This window comes from Betta splendens, chromosome 9 (genome assembly GCF_900634795.4).
Source record: "Betta splendens chromosome 9, fBetSpl5.4, whole genome shotgun sequence".
In the NCBI taxonomy this organism is placed as follows: Eukaryota; Metazoa; Chordata; class Actinopteri; order Anabantiformes; family Osphronemidae; genus Betta; species Betta splendens.
The window spans coordinates 26,149,123-26,167,803 of record NC_040889.2 but is presented as its reverse complement, the minus strand read 5'-3'; the positions used below and the strand labels follow the sequence as shown (position 1 = coordinate 26,167,803).

The following is an 18,681-nucleotide window of genomic DNA, read 5'->3' as shown; positions in this document are numbered from 1 at the left end:
TACTATTCAACGTTTCTGTTCAACAAACAAACATCTGCGTCTTCTCCTTTCTTTATGTGATGCAAATATAAATCACGCAGCTGAGGTTGCTTTAATTACCGCCCGAACGACCCCTCCTCCCTCTCCCCCACCCGCTGTTGTTGCCTGGCTCGGACGTTATGTAACGCGTTTATGGCTCGCGCACGTGGCCGTGGCCATAATAGATGGCGATATTTAGTCGGATTAAATATTGCCGATCCACTGATCACAGCCTTGACACGCGAGGCGGTTTTTATTCCGTTATCTCGTCTTTCATTGTTTGCAGTAAGAAGCGCGGTCACGGAGGCTTTTGATGTAATAACCAGATTTTTTTTTGGTTTCCGTTATATTTCTGCGCCTCGTACGCGCCTTCCCCGTTCTGACCATAAATAATATAATAATCCACAATGACATGACACTGAGTGGAAGAGGTCAGGACGTCTTAATCTGGAGGTACGGGTTGCCACAACACATCTGGACGCTGGGGATCCTCCTGTTGTGCGCAACCGCATGATGTTCTGTTAAAAAATGACAACGCAACGACGGCCCTAAAGCCATTAAACGCACGCAGGCGAAGCCCCCTCCCCGCGTCGCGTCGTGCCCTCATCAGACTGACCACTACCCCGCTTCTCTCCCTCCCGCGCCCGCCTCGCGCCATCCTCCCCTCCTTCAGCCCAAAGCTGTCATCCTGAGCGGAGTTGAGACGACGGCTCGAGCCCTTAAACGCCCGGATGAGAGCAGCAGGCGACGTTCGGGGCAACATGGTCGCGTGAGTCGAGGGCAACGCGTTTCTGGGGGGGGAAACCGACTGCGGCTGCTGGAGATCGGTGGCATTTTTCGACGCAACCCGGGAAGAGGCGGTTTGTGGGAGAAGGCAGGGAGCGGCGCGCGGGTGTCTTGTTTCGTCGGTGAGTACATTTTGCGTGGCTATGACTCGCCACCGCCGCGGACTGGATCTCCACGCTGTTAAATCACTTTCAGGGCGCCCTTCTTTGTGGCGAGCTGCGTTTGGGAGGAAACAGGCCCGTTTGAGTGAATACGGCGTCATGTGTGAACTATGCGTCTGTACGGGAGCTGCCGCGGCTCCTGAGCTGCGTGACTCCGGCTCGTAATGTGAAGGATTTCGTCGACATCCACGCAAAACGGTGCGCTTCGACACGAGCTGCTCCATTTTGTTTGATTGCAACACTGTTGCCACCGCTCGCACGCGACGGGAGTGGAAGGAGCTGCTACACGTGTGTGGCTCCACATGCGAAAGACGCTACTACAACAGCGCCGATTCGGACCGTGGCGGCCCCAGCCACGGGTCGGAACCTGCGCGGGTCACTGGAGCAAGCCGAGCAAAAGGACGCTTGGCTCCGAGCGGCGCGTGCAGCGAGCGTCTAATCATTTGGCGTTTCATTCGTTGCATTCTGTGGAGCCTTTCGTGCGCGAAGCAGACTGTTTAACGACAAGGCGGGCCGAACGCTGCGCATGCGCGTTGTGCCCCTGCTTTGCCGCCCCATTGCCCAATAATGAGTTGGAATTAGCGTGTCCCAGACACCTCAGGTAGCTTTTCTGCTCTGCCGAAGGGTCAGGCTTTGTTGTGACGTCTACGTCGCACAAACGACTGAACAATAAAATTCATCACTAATTCTCCATCACTAATCCTAATCGACTTGTAAAAGTGTGTGAACTGAAGTCCAGCTTTGTCGTGAATGTGCTTTACTAAAGTGAAAAGTGGATCAAAATCAATAAAAATAAAAAGATTATCGGTATTTTTAGTAATTTATCATTTCTGCTACTCATGTTGTTTCTTCTACCAGTTACAGATATTTTTGCCTGGAATTAGTCTAATTATAGTACAATAACGTCCCCATTAATGATATTTGATCCTGTTGCCCACATGCTGTGGAAGTACACAACATTAGGATTGTTGGTTAATAAGTAATCAAAATATGATAAGAATGACTAAGAAAGACAAAAGAATCCTGGGCTCTGTCTGATGGTTCATGCCATAAAAACCTTATTTGAAAATCCCACACCAGTAAACCCAGAATAGCACAAGCGCTGGTTGCTGTGCATTGTCTAGTCATGCAGGTTATAAAACCGATATGAAAGCACATATTGATAAGATACGCAGATTAATGACTTCCCCGCTTTTACACACCTTTCCGCTTTATGTGAACATATGGACGCACAGTCTGAGGCTTCTGTTAGCTCCAGTGTTAACGCTATGATGCCAGCCTCTCTCTCTCTCACACACACACACACACACACACACACACACACAGCTCCTTGGATACTTAGAAAATCTTACTGTAATCTATTTCGTCCCACCTTTTACCCACATGTGTACCTGTAGTAACCACAAGTGTAGGCATCTCTCCTGGAATTGGCCTCCTAAGCTCTCTGCGCTGGTTTAAACACGGTCAGGCAGGGATTTCTAACCACACTGAGGTTCCTGCACCCTCACGCTCGAATCTGCTGTTTTGCATTTGGTCGATTTGCTACGGGAACCTGCCTTGTACGTGTTGTTCACTTTGACGTCGCTGTGAACCACAGCAGGTCTGCAGGAGCTGCAGTGCTGCTATCTCCTCGGACCTCTGTGACAGACGGCATAAATGAGCGTTGCTGTTGTCGCGCTCCCTTTTAACTGAGCTGTAACTAAAAATTTCCATCGTTATTGTGACTGTACTTTGACCTGGCTTTTGTGAGTGTAATTCTTGTGTGACGACTACACCGAAGCGGAGTGATTCACATTAAATTAGGGGTTCTGTGGCGACAGGGCGCAGCCGCAGCTTAAACACGCTGTCAATCGAATTTCTTTTTACACAAACCCTCAAATCCAGATGCTTCAAAGGAAACACAAAGCAGGGCCCATTTAAAGGCAGTTAAAGCTGTCAGCTTAAAGGTTGGTTTGGACGTTCAGTCTCCGGGGGAGAGATGTTTGTATCAAGTATGCGCACGTGTGCAACTGTTGTCATGTTCAACAGAGCTCAGCATTGGACCCGTTTTCATAGAAGTATCACACGTGTGCTGCTATGTTGAGGTCATGTATCAAGTGACTGGTGGGTAAGGGGTCACTTAGCGTCCACAGACCAGTGTCGGCCCCTATTTGTCCTGTTGGGAGGTTAAAGGAGGAAAAAAATAGGAAAAAACTTCTAGGGTCGTTGGAGTTGATGCATACGAGACTCCTGCAGTTTTTATTACTAAAGAGCTTTCAACCTCCGTTAGTTTTATATTAGTCATTCACTTCACACCCTTTCGAGAAACTATACATAAGCTGTTTAGAAGAAACACACTTGTTTACCTCCAGCTGTTGTTGTGTATAAATGAATTATATTCAAGTCTCACAATTATGAGCTGCGGCTAATAATGAGATCCTGGCCATGTTTGTACTAAAAATATTCAAACAGTTAGATGTGGGTTCATGGTTTCTAAAACCAAGGAAAGGCAGAAAGTTAAATGTATGCAAACGGAACAGGAGTCTGTCTTAGTTTCCATGATGCTGGACTCATGCAGGAGGGCTGGCCCGTCTGCTGCTGGGTGTGTCTGGATCTCCGTGGGCGGAAAGGCAGTTGGCACCGGGACCGGAAGTGTCACCGTCTGTCTCCGATCGGCCCACCTCACCCTCGGAGCACAATCGCACTGTTATGTCTGTGCGCTGCTTCGCCATGGCAACATCACACGATAGCATAGAAAACGTTCACGGCGAGTGTTTGCCTGCACAAGGGTTGCTTCATTCATGCTGTTGCTTAAAAACGCGTTTGAGCGCACACCCGGCCCCGTGAAGCTGAGGCGTCTTTTATTGTCTTGTAATAACAAAGGTCAGAAGGAGCGAGGTGAGCGGGCCAGGTCAAAAGGTGAGGGCTGCTCCTGTTGTAAAAGGAAACCAAGAAGATAAAGGAAGCAAAGCTGCGAGCGCTGATGACGGAGAAGGGAGACGAATACAAACGGTAAAGGCTTTAAAAAAAAAAATGCCGTTCAGCCATCGCAGCTCCGTGACCTCTGCATGATTTAATTGCAAACATTACTTCACGGTCAGTGCCCCATTAAAGCTTTGGAAGATAATCCAAACCATTTCAGCCCTTAATGGGACTACTTTACAACCACCAGCTTCGCCTCAGTATTTAACCAGACCTAAGTGAGTGTGTGGACCCAAACATTCTCAAGTCCTCATTTTATACACTTACATTCTTGTGGTTTATTCTCATGTATCCATATGCAGCTGGTTTCAGGGAACTCCTGTTTAGTGGCAAGTCCACAACCGATAAAAATGCTGCCATCCCATAATGCTAGGTTGTCCTCTCGTTACCGCTGTCACGTAGGCTGCATTCTTCCTTGACCCAAAAGTGAGTCTTAATGGTTCTTAATACTGAGATTGTCCTCATGTAATGGTTGCGGTATTTGACAAATGTCTGTCTTTACAGTGAACACGGACTCTGTTATTTAATCGCTTTGGCGGCTGCAGGCTTCCTCTTGGTTTTCCTGCGTCTGTTGGTTCGAAGCAGGAGACCCTCACTTCAAACTGGGAGGGGTGACCCATCCAGAACAACATCACTTCTTTAAGCTTTGGTTTCCTTAGAGTCATTGTTCTTTTAGAAAACAAGGAAACTCATTTGATCTGTCCTGTAATCTATTATCCATTTATTACCCATTCGCGTGTGACCGCTTATACTAGTCTCATGAGTCTCTGTGACCTGTTTCTTTTTTTTCTTTTTTGGCTCTGTCCGGGCTCTCCACTCAGGCCTTGAGAGCCATTTTGTTGTGTTGCTGGTGGCCTCATGTTTGTGGCAGGGTCTGTATCAAAGCGCTGCCACACAGAGCCCCTCTTGTTTGGGTGCTGGCCTGGTGTTAACCATGCTAATGACAGGCTCACTGCTGAACCGGGAGCCATTGTACTTTTATTTATAGAGGGCAGAATGGACATTATTTTCTCACTGGCCTCAGTCACGTACTTTTGTCCGCGTGCACCTATGGCTTGCTTGAGTTTAATGAGTCATAATGCTCCTATTAAGGCCTGGGGTCATTCTGAGGTTTGGGGAGAGCATCTAATGGCAAAGCACTGGAGGAAATAATGAGAAATACCCAGGGAAGTTATTCTTGGCATCTGGGACGATGACTCAGTGCATGTTGCAGACACATTTTGTTATTTGGATGTTAACAAATCTATCCCCTTGGTCTTCACAAATTCTCTCTAAATTTCGTAAGACCTCGGGAAAGTAAATAAAATATGTGCAGCAAAAAAAATTGACCAAAAGTATTGAATATTATTTAAAATATTTGCAGCATGGGTTGCTTTGATGCTTTTTGTTGCTTGTGTTTGAGTTGAAGGTCTGACTGAAGCGCAAAGCCTTTGAAAGGGAGGTGGAATTTTTGTGATTTACAGGCATAACCCTAAAATCCCAGGCTGCATTTTTCAGACTCTCGTGGACAAAGGGCCTGAGTTGCTTGTTTTGCATGTGCTAAAGTCCTTCTCAGTAGAAACTGTTTGAACAGGTGTGCGCTCACATGTCCATTTCCACTCGCTTCTCATTGTCGTACCCCACGGGGGAGTGAACCGTGTGACAACTCTCGCAGATGAGTGGCGGGGCGACGCATCGTGCGCTGGTGTTTGCTGTTGTGCCGACGGTTCTTCCGCCCGCTTGCGTTCGATTGTGCGAATGGGGCAGGGCTCCATGTAAGGATGCGCAGCTGGCTGGCTGGTCACTGCCCACACTCATGTGACGCTGCTATTTCTAGCCAAACCATTCCTCCTCCCTGCTGCCTTTAGCAACAAGAGCAAGTGGTGGATATGTGACACTTCAGAAAGCAGCACAGCTTAAAGCGGCGAGGTCCGAACCCAGTCCGGCGGCGTCTGTCCAAAGGCCACGGTGCAGAGTGGGGATAAGCTACGTAGAACAATGGTGTGTGGGAACTGAATGTAAATGCTCAAAATTAAACTGAAACGAATGCAGAAATGGACCGTTTGAGTGTCAGACATTGTCTAAAATCTGTTATTTGTAAGTTGTGTTTGCACATTTTGTCGCTGGACGCTTAAAATAAACGAGTCCTCTTGGCTGACACACATCCATCAAGTTTGTTGACAATTTCTCAAGAGATCATGTGATATTGATCCAGTAGAGTTCTAGCCTGCAGCTTGCTCAACACCGCAGCATTTTAAAACCTGTTTTTCACAATAGGTTACTTTTAGTTTACTTCTGTTCAGACGGGATCTTAGCCGCTACTTCACCTGCTTGCTTCCACTGTAAGTGAAGGGTTTTGTTGTTTACGTCTAGCGTTGATTACTTAGTCTTTCTCCATCGTTACCTTATATGGGATCTAGGCTAGAGGTGAATTGTCCATAACAAAGGCAGTTTTGTCCAACAATGTCGTTTTTTACGTTAAATGCTATTGTACTTTGAATTGGTGGATTTAGGTCAATGAAATCATGTGCTTCATTTGCCCGGCTTGACATGTACAAGTGCAGATAGAATGAATACGCTGAGTCTCGCCTTAAGCTCAGAAACAGAAATAAGAGTAATCAAACTGAGCAGTGAATATGATCAGGGCTCTAAAGCAGGTCTTGTTGCTCTTGTTTTAATAATGGTAAATCATATAATGGGCTCTCTTTTTGATATATGAGAGTCTAATCATAAAGCTGTTTTGGAACCGAGCCTGGAAAACCTGTTGGCACCAAAAATACTCCAGTACTACAGTATAAGAAAGCGAAGGGAAACTAGTGAATGGGGCGTTTTCCAGCCTCTCAGCCGACAGGCTTGCTCAGGACCGATAACCTCCACCTGGGTGACTCTGAGCCTTCACACACCTGGAGCAGAGGAGCTGTTGTAGGGTAATGTCAGACAGGCAAACTATGGGAGACAGGGATTAAATATTGTTGAAAACCTTCAGGGTTCCCGTTACTGAACAGGTGATGACATCTTCATAATATTTCATGCATTCCAGTCCCACTATGGCGCTACAGTAAGTGAGCCCCCAATAATGCTGTGAAGGCTTACCCGATTTCAGTCTGAGCCGCGGTCAACAACCTGTTAACAGCCGGTACTGGTCCAAATCTATAATAAAATGCTGCGTTCTGTTGCCTGTACGTGTTTGACACGATCTGAACTGAGACCTCCGCCTGTGGTTTGGGGCAGTGGGTCCTGTCAGCGATAGGTTAAGAAGTTTGGGTTCAACTCAAGGTGTTGTCAGTTATCAACACATTGTCAACGTCACAGTTTTAGTCGAGTATTTCTACTGTAGTACTTTAAAGGAGCATGTTTCTGTCGATTACAGCTCCTCACTCGTGGATTCAGGCAGTTGTTCTCATTCTTACCCTGCCATGTTGAATGTGAATTGTCATGTCAAGCTCTCACCACAGAAAACATGTGGGATTTAACCTTTGAATGGGAAAGTCCAAGGACAAACAGAGATTTGTCTTAAAGCCTCTGATCCTTTCTTTCTTGTCTTTGGCCATTCGTTTCATTGTCCTGAAGGTTGAGACCTCGCGTGAGCAGGTCACATGAACTGTGGAGCAGGTTTTCTTCAGGGGTTCGGCAGTTGTTGTTAAGTGCTGCCTTGCGCTACTGAAGCCTAATGGGTTCATTGTGTTTACTCCTCCAGTAGTGAGGTTTTGGATCATTTTAAACCTAATGGGGCCACCGTGCAAACCGTTTTATCCTCTTTCTCTGATTTGTGTCATGCCACAATGTTCTCACAGATGTTGACAGGGAGTTCTTGGTCGTTATGGGTTGGTGTTTGTTGTGACGTGAAGTTCATTGTGCCTCTTCCTGATGTTCTGACTTGAGGCTTTGGGTGGAAATGATTCACCGCTACAGGATTAGAAGTGACCCCGGCGCGGCTGCCCCTCTCCCCCATGTAGCCTCCATCACCGGAACACCAGCAGACCACTTGTCACATTGAGTTTCCTTCAGCGTTGGACATGCTGCGACACAAAGAAAGCCGCACGTCAGCCCCTAACGATACTGTCCCCTACACCAGCTCCGCTTCAAGGCAGTACTGAACCAAAGAAGGTTGCAAAACAGATTTCCCCTCGGGGGCAATGAAATTGAAGCTTGGAGCTAATACACCAGGTGTGTCTGGGTGTAACCACAAGTATGAAATGAACACCACACCTTAAAATTGAAAAGCACCGTGTACCATGAGTACCTGCAAACATTTAATGAATAGCTAAGATCACTGTGTAAATTTAAGATTAGCCCGGTTAGTGGTGGATCTTAAAGCTGCCACCAGCGTTTTTGCTGCTCACCTGATGGAAAACATCTGCCTTAAACCTTTTCATCTTTTTCAGTTGTTTCATTCAAAGATCTGAATGTACTTTTTACCATTTTTGTGAAAATCCTCCTTTTCATATTGACTTCATTGATATTGTTATTGTTTTATTCTTTTTGTATTTGTTTTTAAAGATTCCCTTTCCTGCGGAGATTAGAACTCTTCAAGGACATAGCAGAAATATCTTCCCCAAGGCATTATAACAGAGTCCATCTGCCACAGCGAAGACACGCTGAGCTGAATTCCCCAACAACTGACCAGCTTCATTGACCGCCTCCTTCTCACATGGCTGAAGCTACTCTGTAGTAGACACTGTATACATGCTGATGGTGTTAGAGCCTCAGTACTAATCTCAGAAGGGTTTAATACATGTTCTCTGACCATCCTCCTGCATATGTATGATGCAAACGACAAGCGTCAGTGGGATCAGTGTTTGTCGCAGCAGCTGTAGCCGTAGACTTCCTGCTGTGTAAGATTGGGATGTTGCTCACGGAGCTGAATTTAACATTGTGACTGGTTTACAAATGTGTTTAGTGGCAGTAAACGGTGCGTCTACTAGTTTCAGTTTCATACATTTAGGTATAAAAGATGATCTGTATGTCATGAGTTTGTCATATTTGCTAATATGCGGGTACATCAACACAAAAAGTCTCTGTGCTAATATTAACAGTCTTCATATTAATACATTATGAATTGAGACACAAGTGGCATTTGACACAGGCTGGAGACCAGTGTGTTTCTGAAACGTCATGCTATGTACACACACTTCTGGCGAGACCCCTTGATGCGATTTAAGGATTGCCGCTGAAGACGTCATGTGAAATTCCTCCCCCCGCTGCGACGGCTCCGAGCGCCGATATTGCGGCTCGTTCTCTGTTCTATCACCCGCGGCTAATGCCAGCAGCACGTTTTGCAGCATTAACCTCAGTTTTCACATAAAACACGGTGCCAGCTAATCCGCTGACTCACTGATTTGAAGGACTAATCTGCCGGGCCTCGTGTCTGCGCTTTCGCTCCGTCAGCTGTGGACGCTGAGATTTAGACCTATGGCCCATGCAGCGTGCACGTGCGTGTGTTTGTGTAGAGGCCTAACATTCCTGCAAAGTGGTGGCAAAGCACAAGAGCCAGTGTTCCGGTGTCGCCACATCTCCCGCTGCGCGCTCGCAGCAGCAGGTCCAATCAAAGCACCCCATAATGCTGTTAGCCGGGTCATGTGCGCCGGGCCAAGATTAAGAGCAGGAGGGCACAGGCCGCTGGATCCAGCTTAGGAGCGAGCGCTCCCTCCCACACACGACAACACAACGCTGGCATTTTCACAGCTCCACGTCGGAGAAAGGTTGTGATGCAACCTTTCATTTGTCAGTTGACAGCTGGGACGGGAACTGGAAAACATGTCCTCTGCAAAACGTCTTGTACCTGTGATTGTACCTGTAGCATTTGACCTCTTTGCCCCGGTACCATGGTTGATAGATGGGTGGTCTCAGCAGGTGAGGCAGAGGTCACTTTGCCAGTACACGTCCACATTTCGGGACGAGTAGACAGTGACAGGGAGTAAAGAGGAGGACAGGCAGAGTCACAGGGGACCTGGGCTGTTACTGGAATGGTCCTGCTGGATGTGGGAGGGGGTGAGAGCACAAACAGAGGGTCATGGGTAAGATGACTCCTCCACATAGAGGCTGATGGTTGAAAGACTGCGACTGTAGAAAGCCTCAATTGTTGGTGCTGGAGGCAGCAGACCTGATTGTGTCAGTGGTCGTGAGGGGAAGCCTCGCCAACAACACGGGCCCCTTGCTGTGGTTAATAAGGTAGTTGGCACTATATTTATCTGTGGGGCACATTAGTGTCCCTGTTGTGAGCGCGCTTTATTCTCAGAGGTGACTAATAGTTTCTGCTCGTCTAAAAGCATTATCCTGAGCCCTGTGTGCTTTGTGTCGCATCTATTTTAAGCTTTTGTGGTTTTCATCCATTGTGTGTTTGTGCATGTTCACATCTTCATTTATTTGTTAAAACCGTGTCGAGTGGATTCTGTTTGTGTGTTGCTGAAACGGCCGCGAACGCGGCGCTCGTCCGTCTCCGACACAGCGGTCGTACATTCAGTCTTCAGGAGTGAAATCCCTGCACAGTCTCCACTGAAACCAGAGAGAGTTGACCTTAAAGAGTGTTTAAACACGAGCCGTACTCGACGCTGGGAGTCGGAGGGGGACCCGATTGTTTGCTGTTGTAGCGCGCCGTGGGTTTAGTGTTTTTAAAAGCTCACCTATTTGCTCTGTCTGTAAAGAATGAGATGGACCTTTCTGTTATTCGGCATCGTGTGAAGCTGCATTGAAGATGATCAAGTGTTAGTTTTTAACACCATAGACTGGAAACAAACCTTTAATAAAGCAAAAGTACAAAATTTGACATGTGCTTCAGAAATCCATCCTGCAGAAATATAAAAAGGCCCCGATTAATTGATTCACATTCAAAGAAGGAATGACTTTTGAAGCCTTTCATTAAATAAAACCACGTACCAGCAGAAAACCTTTTGAAGGAAGTAATTATTCATTCTGAACCATTTGATATTTGAGCCAGAAATGTCCAACAAACTTTTATAGCTGAAAAAATAGGACCTTTAAAAAAAAAAAAGGAAAATAAGGATCTGTTGCCTTGTATTTAGTTACTGTGGTGGGGAACAAAAACAGCTGCTCTTAGATCAAAAGTCAAAATCTTTATTATTTATTTTTTTTATCGTAGTTGCTTGAGTTTTACTAATTGGTAATTTGATGCTACAGCATCTTAAGGTTTCTTTTGGAAGTTTATTACTCGACTCGAGGCAGGTCATCAGACTTCACTCTCCATGTCAGCGACTGAAGCAAGTTTGAAAGCTGCGTAGTGGCTGATTTAGGTGCCATAAAATAAATGTGTGGACTGGAGAGGCTTAAAAACCCGTGTGTTTCAGCAACAGTTCTAGGACGGGTAGATTCCTGGGAGCGACACAGCGCTGCAGTGCAGTCCCACGCTCGGCGAGGGAAAACAAGGCGAGCGAAGGAATTTATGTGTTGAGAGCAACATGCTCTTTGCAGTCATGCGCGCCCTTGTTGTGATTCTGGAGCGACCCCCTCCTGCCCGCGGGGGCCGACCCATCTCAACGGCGCGCGGTGCGTGCGTGCGTGTGTGCTTGTTTGGGTTCTAGGAGACAGCGCCTCCCCGCTGCGAAGCCGAGTCGGAGGCAGCAGGTGCAGCTGACGCAGAGAGGCTTTTAGCAGGCGGGGGGGGGGGGGCGAAAAAGGAGAGGATGAGTGAGACATGATGGGGGGGGGCTGCAGGAACTCTAACGCTGGCTCAGACAGAGCAGTGCAGGACTGGTGAAGGTATCGCCTCTGCTCAAGTCCTCGTGCGTTATGTGAGAACAGGAGACGTGATGCTCAGCACCAGTGCTGCACGTGAGTAGTGGGCTTTGAAGTGCGTGAGGCCGGGTGTGGGTCGCTTGCGTGTGTTCTGATTGGCCGGTAGTTTTTTTGTGAAGTCTGAACAAACATTTGCAAAGCAGAGGGTTCAGTTGTGGCCTCGTTTCTCCGTGCCGCTCCCCTCTGAAGTGTGAGCAGAAGGTTTCATGTGTCTTTGTTGTGTCACCGATGCATCTGCAGCAACTCTGCTCCACGGTATTTCAGCGTGTCATCGGGAGCCGCGCATGAAGACGATTGTGGAGCAGAGAGAAAGTGATCCCGTCATCAGGTTGAGTGACGGTGACAAGGATCAGACTGTTGGCTTCAGGTTCACGCACGTGGATCGTTCTCCTCTGGCCGCGACCAGAGTCCAGGTCTCTGAATGCCCTTGGTTCGTCTGCCCGCTCTCCCTCACGTCTCCTCCGACTCCTCGCTCCCTCGCTGTGATCCTGCTCCGCTCCTGCTCATTGGCCGCCTCCTCTCCCTGTGCACACGCAGCCAGTCAGCGGAGCCCCTCAGCCTCCGCTGCTACTGTCATTTGCTGTTGTGCGCGCTGGATGCGGATACTCTCCTTTAAGAGGCAGTCTAGACTCCGCCGCTCGCTCCCTCCTCTTTCCTGCAACAACACCACAACCTGCTGATCACCACTTGCCGTCTCTGCTTCTCTCCTCACTTTGAGTTTCTGCCCATCACGCCTTCAACTCTTGTGTTTTCTATATTTCTCCCCTTTTTACCTTCATTCTGTCTTGACATTTATTCATCTCTCTTTCTCCCTCTCACCTTCCGCAGACGTAAGGAGACATGAAGGTGAGTAGATTTCCAGGCTTCAGGCTCTGTCTCTCTACTTTCCTGCCTGTCTGACTTCTTTCCCAACGTAAACCAGTCTGTACGTTTGACGGCACCGTCTGCAGTCGCCCGTTTTTCAGATGCAACAATTAAGCAGCGTTGGTGACAGACTGCCGTGAGTCATCATCTGAGGCTGTGTGTGTGTGTGTGTGTGTGTGTGTGTGTGTGTGTGTGTGTGTGTGTGTGTGTGTGTGTGTGTGTGTGTGTGTGTGTGTGTGTGTGTGTGTGTGTGTGTGTGCTCGCTCTAGTTCTGGTTTCTTCAGCTCAAACCAGTGCGTGGATAGTGCAGCTGTGTGTCAGTGCAGGCTGGAGCTCGTGACGGATGGGACTGCGGTGCAGTGGCTTCTCAGGCAGATCCTTGAGCGCTGAATGTCAGCGGGAGCAAACAGTTGGAGTGGTTTCACGCTGCACACGCTTCCAGAGGCTGCGGTGCTTGGATGCTAATGCAGCTGAGCAGCTGGAAATGCAAATATTCTTCATTTCAAGTTGAGCATAAGTCAGTTCCGTGTGTGTGTGTGTGTGTGTGTGTGTGTGTGTGTGTGTGTGTGTGTGTGTGTGTGTGTGTGTGTGTGTGTGTGTGTGTGTGTGTGTGTGTGTGTGTCAGCAGCCTCATTATGTGAACGTTTTGCCACCTGACACCGACAGAAATATTCTTCAAAAGCGTGTCACCTCAGACTGTCGCTTCTTCCGAAGGGGCAGCATTTCTTCCTTTCATCCTTCGTGTTGTTACGCGGTGCTTTTTCACCTTGGCAGAGAAAGAGAAATGAATGTGTGTTTGTGTTTTGTTTTGCAATTGTTCAAGGACACATATGAACAAAGGGCTCCTGAGCTCGCTCTGCTAGTGATAGGGGGATGAACCAGTCCACTATTTGAGTCACAGCTGCCCTGAAGAAGTTTGATTTTATCAACACAGAAATGAAGGATTTAAAAAAAAAAAGTCAAATCTACAAATTGAATAAAAGCTGGTTAAATGAGAACTGGCATATTTTAGTAAATGAAAGTAACAAATTAAAATCCGGGTTAATGGCTTCTTACTCAAGCTCATGATAGTTCGACATGTTGGATAAAGCCCCAGTGGACGCGCTGTGATGTAATTAAGTATCTCTAAGTGGGAACAAAAGCCAAGCGTCGCCTCCCACAGCTTCCACAGCTGGTGGTCTCACATTCAGCACCTTGGACAGTGGCCGTGAAACACTTTGGACAGAACCTTCAGTTTTATGTTTGTGATCCTTAAGTTGCCAGATGAATGACGTCACATTTAAATTGAACTGAGCTTCCTTCAAAAAGAGGAGAGAAATCGAATTCATCGACTTTATGTTGAGGATTTCAAACCGCATGAAAACTGACTGATTCCCGGTGTTTTAGTTGAAATGTGAAATTCTCTGCAGGTCGTGTTTGCGGCCTGTTGGCTAAACTCCATTTCAGATGAACTCTGTGTATGTTGCATCACAGGAATATGACTTAAAGCCTTTCTCTAGTTTGCATATGTTGTGTGCATTTGAATGTATTTGCATGAGTGACTTGCAGGAGCTCTTGTTTAGTCCATCACCTAATTTTAAGGAAGTTTCCTTATAGAGGAGGCAGGACTTTGACCCGCTCTTAGTAGCATGTGTTACATAACTAAAAGCTCAGTGACTGATATTTTACGCAGGGTTGCGCCTCTCTCCCCCAAAAGGCTGTATGTTTGGAGCTAATCACCCAGTGTTTTAATGAACTTATTCATCTATATTACTGTCTATTCAAGTAGAAGAGGTGGTCTTTTCATTAAGCCAAACCAGGGATGTGAAGTGTTTCCTCCCACATCAGGACACAGGAGTTCCACATTATGGGGTGAAGGTTGCTGTGCGTTGTTTGATTTGGCCCTCGGCACTCGTGCCCTGACCCGGGAAGCGCTGGTGGCGCTGCAGCACATTTCCTTCAGTCGCCTTTGGACCGGGATCTCTCTGCCGGCGCTTTGGAGATTCAGCAGCCAGCGTGAGAACGACGCAGGTTGCATGAATCATACGGGTTTCGGCCTCGGAGAAAGTGGGATGTGTGTGCGCACCTGGGAGTGGCGCTATGTGAGCTGGCCTTAAGCGTGAACTAATCGCTCGGCTGATCATAAAGGCTGGTACTTGCCTGCTGCCGCCCACGTGAAAGTGACTCCTGCTCCTTTTTCCTGCCTTCCTTCTGACTTTAAATGTGCAGTGTCTGTGGTCTCTTTTTGACGAGTTTGACCAGTGGAAAGACCGTTTCCACTGGTTCTGATTGGGTCGAGGGTGAACCTATTGTGGCAGTGGTGTTGCCCCACAGTGAACATTTCCACAGCATGTTGTTGGTTCCTCTAAAGGTATTTAACAGTAGGTTTTTAAAGAATGGAGTAAAGGTTTTAAACAAAACCAGGCTCAGAGCGCATTAAGGGAAAAATAATTGAGCTTCCTGCTGCTACTGTATGTTTGCTCAATAATTATTAGCTAGGTTAATATTTAAGCAGCAGGTATGTTAATGGACGTTCATTATTTAAGGTTTGACCAAGAGAGTATCACACCTCTGCGTGTGAGCCTCTAAACCTTTAAGTCCAGGGTTCTTATCTATGACTCTGATCCTCCGCTCTGGAGGGAAGCGGGCGAAAAGAGATTCTCCCCTCAGGGATCAGTGCATCGCTGCCACACTGCTTTACTTCCTCTAAGATCAATTTGAATATTCAGAAGTGTGCGTGCGTGCGTGTCTCAGTGAAGGTTAAAGTGTAGGAGTACAGTATCCAACCTCAGCTGTTCCAGATGGAGCTCTGGGTCAGGAGGAGGGAGCCAGAAGTTTCCACAGGCTGTTTAGAGAAGAACAGCCTGCCCCCACGCGACGAGGAGCACACGGCCCGTTCACGCTGGGAGAAAGTACCAGTCGGGCCTTCGAGCTATTTACATGGAAGGCTCCCCATTAAAAATGGCCTTAACCATGGAAGGGAATGTGCAGCCATTAACCCCCTAAGAAATAAGTCCCATTATGTGGCATAGACTAAAGGGAAAGAGGAGAACAAACGCAGACTAAGATGTCTGTGGTGCGGAGCTTTTCGCGGGGGCCACCCGAGGCTTCAGTGTTGGTGGCCTCATCCGTTTTAAAAGCCTGTCAGGGCCTCGAAGAACTTCTAACAAGCGGCTCCAGTGGATCTAAGCGCTCTTCACGCGGTCAGTAGATCATTAGTGGGATTGAAGGAAAAGTCACTGATTTGATCCCTTCTCATTAGTTATTTGTGCACCTATTACACAATTATTACACAACAGTCTTTGCCTGTATTTGGGACATCAGTGCAGATGAACATATTGTATCTGAATGGACCAGAAGATAACATTTCAGTATTGGTGAATTTCTGTTGAGACTTGTAACACTGAGTTTATTTCACTCAAAGTAGATTCTAACATTTCCACTGGTTTTTGAAAACAGACATTCTGTTCACTTACAGTGAACTCTTGCACCTCGAGCTGGAGTAAAACTTCACTGCTGATGTTCTTGCTGCATTGCAGTCGCAACTGAAGTCCATGCGGTGACTTTTTTTGTTGTTTTCCTTTTTTCCACGCTGCAGCAAAGCTGTGATTTGGTTGCCAGACACACGTGAGCCTTTTGCCTGTCATCCGGTGAACAGCTGGGCCGACGGGTCAGCAGCGTAAGATGCTGCTGGTCATTAACACGTCTGTTTATACTAAAACTAGTTGATCAGACAGCCTCGTTTCTTGTCATGTGAAACATTTAATTGTCTTTAACAACGTGACCTCTGTCCAGTTCCTCTTAAAGGCTGAGTCTGTGTGCGACACAGGAGAAACCTGTGATGTAAAAGCAGGTTTGGCAGAGACACCAGCTGTCCTGTTGTGTGGGGATAAGGTGTTAATAGTCCGCTCTAATGTTGGGAACATTGCTCTCATCTCCGTCTGGATACTACGGTCTTTTTATAGTCTGGCTGCTGACAGCAGGCTGCCTGAACGGTCTGATTTGATTCCACTGAAGTGCGGACTGTGATTTCCTATTGCAGCTATCGGACATGTCCTCAGTTGCTGCCACTGAAGAGCTCTCTGCGTTTCATCGGAAGCCCGGTCTCCGACGGCTCCATCCTCAGCCCTTCTCTTTTGCCTCCTCTCTCTCTCCCTCTTAGTCCCTCCTCTTGTTTTGGGTTTCGTGAGGATGTCACAGCGAGATCTTGTCAGACGGTGGCTGCTGTTGAACCCGGCTGATCGAGGCTTATGACACTAATCCGTTCCTGTGTCTGCTCTGTCGTTTCTCCCGCAGGTGAAGGCGCGTGCAGACAGGCGGTCTCACACTAAGCTATGGAATGCTCCCTGCACCCAGCATCTCTAGTCTCCAATTTTTGGACTGAACTCCAAACGCTTAGTTAGCGGCTGTGCTTCTCCCCTCGAACTCTTTACAACCAGGGGACAAGAAAAGCAGCAGGCCTAACAAGTCCTCCGCTGCAAACGCACAAGGCACTTCAGTTTTTTTAGAATATTTAAGATTTATCTTAGATTTATTTTTTTATTGCTCCTCCTCCACTTGGATTTCTCTTGTGCTGAAATCGCATCGAGATGGAGACGGATCCGTATCTGTGGATGGTGATTATCGGCTTCATCATCGCCTTCATCCTGGCCTTCTCGGTGGGCGCCAACGACGTGGCCAACTCCTTCGGCACAGCCGTGGGCTCCGGCGTGGTCACGCTGAGGCAGGCGTGCATCCTGGCGTCCATCTTCGAGACCCTGGGCTCGGTGCTGCTCGGCGCCAAGGTGGGCGAGACCATCCGGAAGGGCATCATAGACGTCAGCCTGTACAACGACACGGTGCCCGTGCTCATGGCGGGGGAGGTCAGCGCCATGGTCGGTGAGTCGGCACCAGCGTTTATTTGTGCATGTGACAGCGGTCCGGGTCCCACGCGCAGCCTTTAACATGAGGCCAGCTGTTTGTGTCACGTGGAAGCGCAGCGGCGACGTGAGTCCATGAAACTGCCACCAGCCCCGATTTTCTACCTTTGTTGCTCAGGCAAACTATGACGTTTGAAGGATTTTATGATGAAAAATAGCCAGAATAATGTTTAAAAAAAACATTTTTAGAGAACCAGTCATGATAAAAAGTGCATGTGAAGCCTTGGAACATAAAATCCTCCCACTATAATAAACCTTTGTTCGGAGTTTAATTTGTGCGTTAGTATCAGGATTTCATTAAGGTCTCTTTACTGCCGCTCCCTCGGAGCCTGACAGTAACCGAAGTGCGTGCTCCGCTCCTGTGAACCGAGCCCCCTGTAAACACCTCCTTTGGAATCCACTTCAGCTCACGTTAAATGTTACCATATCTCCACCCGAGGGCACAAACACACACGCGGCGTCCCGTCAGTCTTTGCCGCCGTCTGTAGCGCGCACAGATTGTGTGTGTCGTACAGTATGAATGCTGTCATTTCCCCTTGCTACAAAACGCAATTACAAAATGACATTAACCTGTAATCAGTGTTTTTCCTTCAGCTCAGGCAGAACTTAAATGATTGTTCACTCAAACTTCGCTCTTTACTTCATGATCGTCACACTTTGGTTTTGTCCTTGCAGACTTTTAAAGGAGCCTCAGTAGAAAGTTGTATTAAAGTTAGACGACCTTGCAGCAGTGCAGACGTCTCCCGGGTGGATTCTCTGAGCGGCCTTAACGCTGTCCACTCCCCACACACGTTTCCCGCGAGGCGCGAGCTGCTTTCGTGTGAGCTGCGCATCGACGGCAGCCTTGGATTGCCTCGTTGAGCCGCTGGCACACAGCAGAAAACAATGGGGCGCCCGTGGAGACAATCCCACTTTAACGACGGACCGACTGCTGGGAACCGGGGGTAAATACGGCGCTATTATGCACGGGGGATTCTCTGTGGCTGAGTGGAGGTGTGGGGGCCAGCGAGCGGTGGGGGACCTCGAGGTCCAACAGGAAGTCCCTGCGCTGACGTGGTCACAGTTAGAATAAGTTTGAACTGATATCATGTGATAAAAGCAGGAAAACGCTGGCATTGTCTTTATCGGGCTTTGAGGCTTTGTGCACAAAAACAATACTGTAGAAACCATTCATAGTTGGGGGCAAACGTGACAATGAGACACTGAGGACTTTAAATAATGGACTTGTTGCCCATGAAAAATAAAAGCAAATTTACCACTGG

At 47.7% G+C, this 18,681-nt stretch overlaps 1 protein-coding gene across 8 annotated transcripts in view; it reads left to right on the top strand.

Annotated features, from left to right (window-relative positions):
• Positions 1 to 466: 466 nt before the first annotated feature.
• The window catches only part of slc20a2 (solute carrier family 20 member 2), a 31,319-nt gene continuing 13,104 nt past the window's right edge, over positions 467 to 18,681 (top strand). For 2 of the 8 annotated variants that reach the window (XR_008695505.1, XM_029160309.3), the window contains exons 1-2: positions 476 to 926; positions 16,797 to 17,378. Coding sequence is in view for 7 of the 8 variants with exons in the window: in XM_029160309.3 (XP_029016142.1) it covers positions 17,090 to 17,378 (289 nt within the window). In the remaining variant the exon portion in view is untranslated. Of the gene's footprint in view, positions 927 to 5,911; positions 6,248 to 9,923; positions 10,077 to 11,570; positions 11,694 to 12,485; positions 12,504 to 16,796; positions 17,379 to 18,681 lie in introns of those variants that run through there. The other 6 variants (XM_029160310.3, XM_029160314.2, XM_029160312.3 and 3 more) reach the window with 6 other exon arrangements.